This window comes from Leptodactylus fuscus, chromosome 5, assembly GCF_031893055.1.
Source record: "Leptodactylus fuscus isolate aLepFus1 chromosome 5, aLepFus1.hap2, whole genome shotgun sequence".
Lineage (NCBI taxonomy): Eukaryota > Metazoa > Chordata > Amphibia > Anura > Leptodactylidae > Leptodactylus > Leptodactylus fuscus.
In genome coordinates, this window is record NC_134269.1 from 5,134,558 (window position 1) to 5,147,474 (window position 12,917).

At 38.7% G+C, this 12,917-nt stretch overlaps 1 protein-coding gene across 1 annotated transcript; it reads right to left on the minus strand.

Moving 5' to 3' along the window:
- Positions 1–8,286: 8,286 nt before the first annotated feature.
- On the minus strand, positions 8,287–11,233 carry LOC142202286 (olfactory receptor 1J2-like). Its single transcript, XM_075272345.1, has 3 exons — positions 11,198–11,233; positions 10,457–10,549; positions 8,287–9,216 (listed from the first exon to the last, which is right to left on the minus strand). The coding sequence occupies exons 1-3, from the start codon at positions 11,231–11,233 to the stop codon at positions 8,287–8,289; spliced, it is 1,059 nt and encodes a 352-aa protein (XP_075128446.1).
- Between the last annotated feature and the right edge of the window lie 1,684 nt (positions 11,234–12,917).

Genomic DNA, 12,917 nt, shown 5'->3' on the forward strand with positions numbered 1-12,917 from the left:
TGAGTTTTATTTCATTTTGCAAGTGAACGAGTTTCTGAATTTTAGTCGGACTATTAAAAGTTATGTTTTAGCATATTTTTGTTCGAGGAGTACCTTCTCAGGTGTTACTCATCTATAATTAAACTTAAAAGAGAAGAAACCTGAGTAAGTAAATACACATACCGTATATACTCGAGTATAAGCCAAATTTTTCTGGGAATGTTAAGAAAAAGATGAATTTTACCTACAAAACCATCACCTTTGTCTCCTACAAAAAATGATGTCCCAGGACCAGACCCTTGTGTTCCCCAGTGGTAGCGACTCGTCTGTCCTCAGAAAACACATCACAGATGTAGAATATATTGTCACATTTACCGGTTTATGACTTGTCAAAGAGCAACTGAAAGCAATAACATCTTCTTGTGAGATCTGGCAGGTAACACTGGAGAACAATCTATGGAATTGTTTCCTACGTCCTGTATGTTCCATGAGGACTTATTTGACTCTACTCACATCTGATATCTGTTCGGCTTCAGGATTCATCTCTATGTTCGGTTTTCTAGGCTTTCCCTCCTCTCATGGCTGATCCCAGAGGTGAAGGATGCTAAGTCCTCACAGTAGAATCAGTGTCATTGTCCATCAGACAAATGAATGTGAAGCATTACCGGCAGATATTTATAGAGAACATGAAGGCGAGGATCCAGCTAGAAGAATTCTGGAGAGATGTCTCTACTATTCATCTAATAAGTCTCCAGTGATCTGGTCAATGGAGGAAACTAAAGAAAAGTCTTAAGAAACTTTAAAAGTTTTGAAGTCAACTTTTTTCATATACACAAACTTTTTTCACATTTATAACTTTTTCCGTTCCTTGGAACTTCTGGTTCTCCTTAATGTGGTCCAGCTGGTGTAGGGGGTATTAGAGGCAAAGTCCTCTTCAATGGTCTGTCTAGTGCCATCTATGGACAACTACTCTGTGCGCTATGGCTCAAACCATTCTAAGATATTTGAGACATAAATAATGACATAAGCTGAACCTGAGCCACTCATCTGTATATAGATATCCCTAGTCATGACTCAAAGGCCATGGACATTGGCCTGCTTGGTAGAGGTAGCACTAGCAAGTTCCCTTCCTTCTTGAGAAGAGCTATTTTGCATATGCTTACGAGTAGATATGAGCGAACAGTAAAATGTTCGACTACTCAAATTGAATATCGAACCCTATTATAGTCTATGGGGAGAAAATGCTCGTTTCAGGGGTTGGCAAAGTTCAATCAAATTATACTTACCAAGTCCACGAGTGAGGGTCGGGCTGGATCCTCCGTGCAGTCTTCTCCTTGCAGCTTCCCCGTGGCGTCTTCCGGCTCTTCATTCACTCTGCCAGCCATCAGGCCTGGGCAGAGCCGACATGTAGTGCGGGCATGCGCAGTCGGCTCTGCCCAGGCCTGATGGCTGGCAGAGTGAATGAAGAGCCGGAAGACGCCGCAGGGAAGCTGCACGGAGAAGACTTCTAAAGGTAGGAGAAGAACCAGCATTGATTGACCAACTGTATAGCATTCAGCCAATCAATGCTGGTTCTGCATCGAACTTTTCCATTCGAATAGCGAGTAGTATGCGATCGAGTACGAGTATTTTGAACACCGTAGTATTCGATTGAATACCTACTCGATCGAGTACTCCTCGCTCATCTCTATTTACGAGTAATAGTTGCTTATAAGATTCTTTACACTAGTTGGATCTTCACAAGAAGAATCATCACCTTCAACAACTTCATGAAAGGTCCCCGACCCAGCCAACCACAAACCTATGAGGAGAACAATAGCATGTCTATAGATGGTCATTGGTTTGCCTAATATCTCTAGTCATGTCTCAAGGTGCTTGCAAAGGGATGACAATTGAGTACATTGTAGCTGCCTATAGGTGGCAGTAGAAAGACAGTTTTCTTTTTTCTTGATGGAAATGTTTTGTATCCATGGTACTATAAAATGTATATATCTATAGATGACAGCGGTTGTATAGATAACATTAAAGTCTAACCGATATTGAAGTCATCTTTTCAATAGTCTTTTTGTTGCGTTCTTTGACTGTATCACTATTTCTATGTCACTATTTAGTAAGTTTTCAGTGACAAGTTAAACTTTGCAATATTTGTAGCAGTCTACATAGTAACTAATACTAGTAGTACCCCCTGTCCCACCCTCTCCTGCCCCCATCACGATCAGCCCTCCTGATTTTTGGCTTTATTGTAGAGGTATTTGATTTAGCTAAAGTGGTAAAATATTACAAATCCAATATAAATAGAAGTTTTGGCGTGTTATTTTTAATGCAGAGCTAAAGTCAGAAACACGAGTGCTATAGCATTCGGTCAATCAACGCTGGGTCTGCCGGTGGAGGCGGAGTCTAAGAGTGGTCCACAGCAGTCTCCATTCTGGTCCGATCTTAGACTTCGCATCCTCACAGACCAGCCTCCAGCAGAACCAGCGTTGATTGGCCGAATGCTGTACTCTGTATGGCATTCGGCCAATCAACGCTGGTCAATGCATTCCTATGGGAAAAAGTCAGCTTGCGCATATCGCAAGCTGACAGGGATCCCAACGTAATACAGTGACTTGGACTTGTTAGATGCCCCCAGACATGCTTCCCCTGCTGTCCCAGTTGCATTGCAGAGGTGTTGGAATCATTTCATGGGGTATCATAGTGGACTTGGTGACCCTCCTGAGTCGAATGGTGGGATCCCCTGAAACGAAGCATTTTTCCCATAGACTATAATGGAGTTCGATATTCGTTCAAATAGTCGAATATTGAGCGGCTATTCAAAACGAATATCGAATATCAAACATTTTACTGTTTGCCCATCCATTGCTATCCAGATACAGTTCTTTTTAGGGCTTGTCCATCTTCAGACCAATATTGTGAGAGCAATGTCATTGTTTGTATAATAAACAGTTCTACAATTCTCCAATATACTTGCTTTATCAATTCCATGTGGTTTCCAAGATCTCTGCTTGTTGTCATTCATTCTGCTTACGGCCAGTGGGTAAATATCAGTCCATGGTCATATGTTGTATGGTCCATGCTCATGAGATTTACAGTCCATGGCCATGTGATGGATACAGAGGTGCATAACTTGTTATAGTCACAGCACAGTAATCAGACATCTGCCTGGTAATGAGCTGTGCACCTGTGTGTCCATCACATGACCATGGACTGTTTATCACATGACCATGGACTGTATATAACATAACCATAGACCGTACATCACATGACCATGGACTGATTTTATCCACTGAGCCACTACCAAACATGGCAATCCCATGTACTATGTTTTCCAGCGCACCTCTGGCTGTCTGAGACAGTCTTAATAAGATTAGTTTGTATGTTCTACTACTGATAGTTGATAATTAACAGGGAATCTATTATATTCTAAATATTCTTAACCCCTTTCCTCCTGTGACAGTTTTCCATTTTCTATTTTTTCTTTTGGACTCCTCCGCCTCCTAAACCCCAGAACTTTTTTATTTTACTGTTTAGAGAGTCATGTGAGGGCTTAATGTTTGCAGGACAAATTGTTCTTCATGATGCTGGTATTTATTATTCTGTATAATGGGAAGCTGTGACAAAAAAATAATAATTCTGGATGGGGTGGAATTGGGGAAAAAGTGCATTTGTGCAACTTTCTTATAGGCTTCATTTTCACGGCATTCCCTGCACGGCCAAGATGACCTGTCACCTGTGCTCTATCTTTTGTTACAATTCTGGGGATACCTAATCTATATACTTTTATGTACATTTTAACCCCTTAACAAAGATCTAAATCTTTGCAAAAAAAATAAATAAATAAAAAAAAAAAATATATATATATATATATATATATATATATATATATATATATATACACACACACAGTGGGGCAAAAAAGTATTTAGTCAGTCACCAATAGTGCAAGTTCCACCACTTAAAAAGATGAGAGGCTTCTGTAATCATAGGTAGACCTCAACTATGAGAGACAAAATGAGAAAACAAATCCAGAAAATCACATTGTCTGATTTTGTAAGAATTTATTTCCAAATTATGGTGGAAAATAAATATTTGGTCACCTACAAGCAATCAAGATTTCTGGCTCTCACAGACCTGTAACTTCTTCTTTAAGAGTCTCCTCTTTCCTCCACTCATTACCTGTAGTAATGGCACCTGTTTAAACTTGTTATCAGTATAAAAAGACACCTGTGCACACCCTCAAACATTCAGACTCCAAACTCCAATATGGTGAAGACCAAAGAGCTGTCAAAGGACACCAGAAACAAAATTGTAGCCCTGCACCAGGCTGGGAAGACTGAATCTGCAATAGGCAACCAGCTTGGTTTGAAGAAATCAACTGTGGGAGCAATAATTAGAAAATGGAAGACATACAAGACCACTGATAATCTCCCTCGATCTGGGGCTCCACGCAAAATCTCACCCCGTGGGGTCAAAATGATCACAAGAACGGTGAGCAAAAATCCCAGAACCACGCGGGGGGACCTAGTGAATGAACTGCAGAGCGCTGGGACCAATGTAACAAAGCCTACCATCAGTAACACACTACGCCGCCAGGGACTCAGATCCTGCAGTGCCAGACGTGTCCCACTGCTTAAGCCAGTACATGTCCGGGCCCGTCTGAAGTTTGCTAGAGAGCATTTGGATGATCCAGAAGAGTATTGGGAGAATGTCCTATGGTCTGATGAAACCAAACTGGAACTGTTTGGTAGAAACACCACTTTACGTGTTTGGAGGAAAAAGAATACTGAGTTGCATCCATCAAACACCATACCTACTGTAAAGCATGGGAGTGGAAACATCATGCTTTGGGGCTGTTTCTCTGCAAAGGGGCCAGGACGACTGATCCGGGTACATGAAAGAATGAATGGGGCCATGTATCGTGAGATTTTGAGTGCAAACCTCCTTCCATCAGCAAGGGCATTGAAGATGAAACGTGGCTGGGTCTTTCAACATGACAATGATCTAAAGCACACCGCCAGGGCAACGAAGGAGTGGCTTTGTAAGAAGCATTTCAAGGTCCTGGAGTGGCCTAGCCAGTCTCCAGATCTCAACCCTATAGAAAACCTTTGGAGGGAGTTGAAAGTCCATGTTGCCAAGCGATAGCCCCAAAACATCACTGCTCTAGAGGAGATCTGCATGGAGGAATGGGCCAACATACCAACAACAGTGTGTGCCAACCTTGTGAAGACTTACAGAAAACGTTTCACCTCTGTCATTGCCAACAAAGGATATAGAACAAAGTATTGAGATGAAATTTTGTTACTGACCAAATACTTATTTTCCACCATAATTTGCAAATAAATTCTTACAAAATCAGACAATGTGATTTTCTGGATTTGTTTTCTCATTTTGTCTCTCATAGTTGAGGTCTACCTATGATGTAAATTACAGGCGCCTCTCATCTTTTTAAGTGGTGGAACTTGCACTATTGGTGACTGACTAAATACTTTTTTGCCCCACTGTATATATATTATAGTTCGACAACCATAACTTTTTCATGGGGTGTCTTTTATTTTTGCGGGACCAAGTGTGCTTTTCAGTTCTACCATTTTGGGGTATTGTTATTGCTTTCATCACTTTTTATTCAAATTTTAATCAGAGGCAAAATAGTAAAAAACAAAACAGCAATTCGGCACTTTTGATTTTTTTTCCCCACTAGACCATTCACCATATGGGAATTTTGTTTTACAGATTTGTTGACTGGGCATTTTTGGACACGACACAGGGATACCTAATAAAGTAATGCAACACTTGGGGGTTTTAAAAATGCTCACTTTACCCCTAGATAAGATCCTTCAGGGGTGTAGTTTCCAAAATAGTGTAAAATGTCAGGAGATTCCACTTTACTGGCATTTCTGGAGCTCTGCAAAACTGTCATAGCATCCAAAAACCAAAGTGTTAAAATATGCGCTCAAAAAACCACACGGCACTCCTTCCCTTCTGTGTCTGGCTGTGCCCAAATATCAGTTTATACCACATATGACATTACATACATTATCCGGGGTACACCAGTGTCATACATGTGTCATACACTACAGTTTGGGGCAACAAAGGGAAGGCGCGCTATCTGACTTTTGGAGCACAGATTTAGTTTTTTGGTATCTGGACGCCATGTCATTTTTGCAGAGCCTGTAAGATACCAGAAAAGTGGATTTCCCTAAGGAGTGACCCAATTTTGAAAACTGCACCCTTCAGAGAATTTATCAAGGGGTGTAGTGAGTATCAGGACCCCAGACGTGACTGCACAGCGGATGGTAAAGAGGGAATATGTAAGCTGTGAGGAGGACATTGCAACCACCAAATTCCCTCCTATTTCCCAAGTATCCCCTATGATTGGGGGGTCACTCTAGGGGTCACTTCTAGTTTGTATCACGGCCCACCGGGCAGCACACACCTATGCTGGAGATACTATGCTTTGGCTCTAAGTTTATAGGGCTATCTCTTTGTCTGCTTCTAAGTTATAAGTCCTATCTTTGTCTCTATTGAGCGGAGACTATTCTCCTTACAGAAACGCGTTAGCCTTAATATTTATGAGGCTGTGACACTGTGAATAGAACTTTAGCTGGATTACTCGGGAGAGTGTAATGTAAGCTCTTCGGTCAGAAATTTTGGGTTTGGTCTTTTACTGACCCATTAGTCTTCTGAGGAGTTGTGGGTGGGGATTGGTGATGTATATCGCCGAGTGTGAATTGGCACAGTGATTGTACTGACAAAAAGACAGGTCAGTGTATATTGTTTAACACATGTGGAATTATATACTGAACAAAAAAGTGTGAAACAACTAAAAATCTGTCTTATATTCTCGGTTCTTCAAAGTAGCCACTAATAATAATAATAATAATAATAATAATAATAATAATAATAATAAATGTTATTTCTATAGCGCCAACACATTCCGCAGCGCTGTACAATTTGTAGGGTTCAAATACAGACAGAAAGATACATTACAAAGAAAGTCATTTCACACAATGGGACTGAGGGCCCTGCTCGCAAGAGCTTACAATCTATGAGGTAGAGGTAGCAGAGGTAGCAGGGGCGGCATTGCTTAAACTTTTGCTTTGATTACTGCTTTGCACACTCTTGGCATTCTCTTGATGAGCTTCACAATACAAAGCATTTCAAATATTAAAAATTGTAAAATACCACAAATTTTTGTAATTTTTCTCTTTCTTTTAAATAAATAATTACAAATCTTAACCAAAATTTACCACTAATTTGAAGTACAATGTGTCATGAAAAATAAACAATATCAAATCATTTGAGTAAGTGAAAAACCTCTTGAGTTATAAAGTGACAGGTCAGATTTGAAAAATAGATCTGTCAGAAAGTCTTACAATGTATCAAGGAGTTAAGACTGATGAGACTTGGTTTGCTGTGATTTGTTGTGTATGGACTAAACAGACTGACCAACCTGTGGGAGATAATGCTACTGTGTATAGATGAGCGAGTAGTATCGTACTCGATATTTGTTTCGAGTGGCCCCTCAATATTCGACTACTCGAATCGAATATCGAACCCTATTATAGTCTATGGGGGAAAAATGCTCGTTTCAGGGGTAGGCAACGTTCGATCAAATTATACTTACCAAGTCCACGAGTGAGGGTCGGGCTGGATCTTTCGAGAAGTCTTCTCCTTGCAGCTTCCCCGCGGCGTCTTCCAGCTCTTCATTCACTCTGCCAGCTTTGACTGTAAGCGGCCATTTTCTTGTAGTGCAGGCATGCGCAGTCGGCTCTGCCCAGGCCTGATGCCTCGATCCAGTATGAGTATTTTGAATACCGTAGTATTCCATCGAATATCTACTCGATCGAGTACTACTCGCTCATCTCTAGTACTGAGAGCAAATGTTTGTATCATCACTAAAACAACCGCAAAGTGTGTTATTGTTTCCAGGCGTCTGGGGTAGTCGAACACTCGGAAGAATCGTGGTTGTACATGTTTGGCACAGTAAGTCACATGACCAACCAACCATAGTTCATTTCAGATGAGCTCTAGCAGCCTAAATATGATATAAATGCCAGCCAATGTTTTATAAAATTACCACTTTTTTATGCTTTATCAGCCTTTTTATGTTTTGGGGTTTTTTTGTTCATTTTGGCCATTTGATATATGAGGGATCCGATAAAAAGGAAACCTTGTTGATGGTGAACTGCTACAAATATTGATACATTTTATTTCAAAAAGGATAACAATTTAGGGTTTTTGGTGTTTTTTTTTCATAGGTAACATTTTTATTTCAATAAGCAGATGCTTGAGGTATTTGGTGGTTCAACCTCAGCTTGGAAATAAACATTTCAGAAATGTTTCTTGTACGGCTTTCTTAATGTCTTTATTCCTCAGACTGTATATAATGGGATTGACCAAAGGAGTAAACACAGTATATAGCAGGGAGAGGATCTTACTCATGGTGAGAGTTTGTCCTTTACGCATGAGAAGGTAAACACTGAACATGGTCCAGTAGAATATGGAGACCACAATGAGGTGGGAGCTACAGGTGGAGAAGACTTTCTGTCTACCAGTACTGGATGGGATCCTTAAGACTGCCCGAGCAATATAAGTATAAGACACTACAATGATGGTGGTTGGGATGACGATAATTGGAATTCCTATCAAATACATTTCCAGATGAATAATGAAGGTGTCAGAACAGGCGAGCTCAAGTAATGGAACAAGATCACAGAAAACATGGTCAATGATATTGTGGCCGCAAAAGTTAAGCTTTTTAATTATAGTGTAAGACAAACTAATGGAAAAGCCGATAAACCAACAGATTAAGGTCAATATCCCACAATGTTCCCTTGTCATTATAGAGGTATAACGGAGGGGGTTACAGATGGCCACATATCTGTCATAAGACATCACTGAGAGAAGAAGACACTCAAATGATACCAAGGAACAAAAGAAATAAAACTGAGTGAAACATTCATTAAGAGTAATGGCCGCCCCATTATTCAGTAGGACGTGGAGCAGGTTGGGGACAATATCTGTGGGTAACAAGATGTCACTGATGGAGAGTTGTGAGATGAAGAAGTACATTGGGGTGTGGAGGATCTTACTGGTGGACACCAGGGTGATGATCAGGAGGTTCCCACATATTGTCCCCCAGTAAATCACCAGGAAAAGACAGAAGAGGAAAACCCTTAAGTTTCGGCTACTTTGAAATCCTAAGAGGAATAACTCAGTGACCGCCGTCCTATTGTTCTCCTGTATTTAGATGAAAATTAGATATGATGAATTAACGTGAAATAAAAATTGTGACCACAGTGTATGATCTAGAAGATTTTGTAGCAGTTATTGTAAAATATACAACAGCTTTCTATAATGTACTTTGAATGTAAATCTAGGTTATCTCTAATGACTTTACTTATATCCTGTTAGTCTATTCATGTGCAGCAGGATTAGTAGTAACAGGACCTTTTCCTCCGCTGATTTTTGGTGGACACTGAGTCTCTGGTGCAAAGGTGAATGTAGCCTTAAAGTGCCTTAATTATGATACAACAGTAAGGTTTTGTTTCCCTGATTCCTAGAAAGTGTTAATATCTGCTGTATATATAATTTTAACAATATTAAATAATAAACAAAATTTATTTATTAATAAGATTTGGAAAAAGAACCGGTCTGATAAACCACATCTCAAGCAACATTCTATATAAAAATATAAATGTATCAAATATTTAGAAATAAAATAAAAAAAAATAATGATACAGCAGGACCTGATGGAAAGAAGCCGAAGACAAAACAGGACACAAAAGGAAACAGAAATTCACGGGCACATGGGCAATAATAATCCTCATAAATAGTATAATACAAAGGTCAGGTATATTTATAATATCAGAGAGTCAGCTCAACATGACACAAGGCGAAGAGGAATAAATGTATAATACGTCCCAAAACTGATAATTCCTTCATTGTACCCACTGTGTATGCGGTTATAAAGTTATGCAGCCCCCAACTACCTTTACTCCATAATGATATATTACCTGCAGCCAAAATGTATTTATTAGCAATTTATTAATATTCACCTGAGCACGAGGTATTAAAGAGAATTAAAATGTAACAAAACTTTGTATCTTCCAGTAACATTTGTATATAATACGCGTTGTAACTTTATTCATGACTATCTGGCTCCTTTCTGTGACATCCTCTTGTCCCCGTTCCTCTGTACTCGGCGTCTTACTGGAGTCCGGATAGGCGAGCTCTTATATAATGCAGGAGAGCTGAGGCTGGAGCTGTGGGATTGTCTTGGACATACTGTATGTTACATGAGGAGTTATCTGACTGTACTCACATCTGATAGTTGTTCGGCTTCAGTGTTCATTTCCTTGTTCTGTTTTCTTGGCTTCTCCTTCAGTTCTTCTATGGTCCCAGAGGTGAATGATGATCATGTTCGGCAGCAGAGTCCTCGGCGTCTACGACCATCAGACATATGAAGGTGAAGCATTACCTGCAGATATTTATGTACAAGATGAAGGCAGTGATCCAGGGAGAAGAATTCCGGGGAGATCTCTCTGTTATCGTCTAATAAGTCTCCAGTGATCTCATCAATAAAGGGAAATAAAAATACATTTGTAAATCATTAGCAGCTTCTAAAATGTAAATCTAAGACTATTGTTTTCAGTTGTAAGACAATATCTAGGTAACTATATGTAGGTATTGGTTCTCCTTAAATGGGTTGTGCAGGACTATGAATACTTGGCTGCTTTCTTCTTCTCAGGAAGTGACATCATGTGCATTGGTCACGTGAAAACACCATATCTTTGTCCCACTAAAATGAATGGGGCTGAGCTGCAGCATGGCCATGTGACCAACGGATGTGATGTCACATATGGAGGGGAAAAAAAAAACAGCCATATTATTGGACAGGCGCTTGTATAGAGATAAGATCCGCAGCTCTTGCTCGTAGTAAAAATTAACTTTTATTTTCTCATATTAAAAAATGGTAAAGACACCATGACGTACAAGTGAACAGGGTAAGAAAAAACATATAAGTGAAATAAAAAACGCAGTGGCTACATGCTAGGCTGACTGACGCGTTTCAAGACGCAAAGTAGGTCTCTTAATCATAGTCTTGTGAATGCCATTCACAAGACTATGATTAAGAGACCTACTTTGCGTCTTGAAACGCGTCAGTCAGCCTAGCATGTAGCCACTGCATTTTTTATTTCACTTATATGTTTTTTCTTACCCTGTTCACTTGTACGTCATGGTGTCTCTTTACCATTTTTTAATATGAGAAAATAAAAGTTAATTTTTACTACGAGCAAGAGCTGCGGATCTTATCTCTATACAAGCGCCTTTGGAATTTCCTTTCCTTCAAGTCCAGGAAAATTGGATCGTGCACCCTGCTACGTGGATCTGGTGAGCTTATATATTTAACCCTTTTTTTTTGTCGACTTTATATTATTGGACACCTGCACATCTCCTTTAAGTAGCTCTCAATGGTTTAGAGAGAGTTATGCTGAATATTTTTTTTGTTATTGTTGTTTTTGAATATTTAACATGACTGCCCTCCAAGAAGAGAGAACAGACTCTCTAGCGCCATCTACAGGCAGCTACTCTGTGATCATACGATCCTTGAGATATGAATAGAGATATACGATGAACCAGAGCTGTATACAGATACCCACACTCATTTTTCAAAGATAGAGTCATAGATTAGAAAATGGCCTACATTTTAGGTAGGACTTGAGAATTGAGTTTCTTCCTTATTCTTCACACTTTTAAAAGGAATCATTGCTTGTAAGTTTTTACTCCAGTTTTATTTCCACAACGAGACTCAACATCTTTCAAAAAGATGATTCAAAGGTATCTTACCTTGCAAAGCGGAGCCCTAATCTGCTCCGAAGAGGTTTGGCTAATATCCCTAGTACAGATGAGCGAATTTATAAAAAATTTGATTCAGCCGCTTTGCAGAATTTCCCAAAGAGATTCAATATGATCTGAATTGTGCTTTGGTGAATCGCGTTAAAAAACAGCTTTCTCCTGGCTGCAGAGAGCCTGTATAGTGGTGTATATAGTATAGTATATATAGTGGTGTATATAGTATAGTATATATAGTGGTGTATATAGTATAGTATATATAGTGGTGTATATAGTATAGTATATATAGTGGTGTATATAGTATAGTATATATAGTGGTGTATATAGTATAGTATATATAGTGGTGTATATAGTATAGTACATATAGTGGTGTATATAGTATAGTACATATAGTGGTGTATATAGTATAGTACATATAGTGGTGTATATAGTATAGTACATATAGTGGTGTATATAGTATAGTACATATAGAGGTGTATATAGTATAGTACATATAGTGGTGTATATAGTATAGTACATATAGTGGTGTATATAGTATAGTACATATAGTGGTGTATATAGTATAGTACATATAGTGGTGTATATAGTATAGTACATATAGTGGTGTATATAGTATAGTACATATAGTGGTGTATATAGTATAGTATATATAGTGGTGTATATAGTATAGTATATATAGTGGTGTATATAGTATAGTATATATAGTGGTGTATATAGTATAGTACATATAGTGGTGTATATAGTATAGTACATATAGTGGTGTATATAGTATAGTACATATAGTGGTGTATATAGTATAGTACATATAGTGGTGTATATAGTATAGTATATATAGTGGTGTATATAGTATAGTATATATAGTGGTGTATATAGTATAGTACATATAGTGGTGTATATAGTATGGTATATATAGTGGTGTATATAGTATGGTATATATAGTGGTGTATATAGTATGGTATATATAGTGGTGTATATAGTATAGTACATATAGTGGTGTATATAGTATAGTACATATAGTGGTGTATATAGTATAGTACATATAGTGGTGTATATAGTATAGTACATATAGTGGTGTATATAGTATA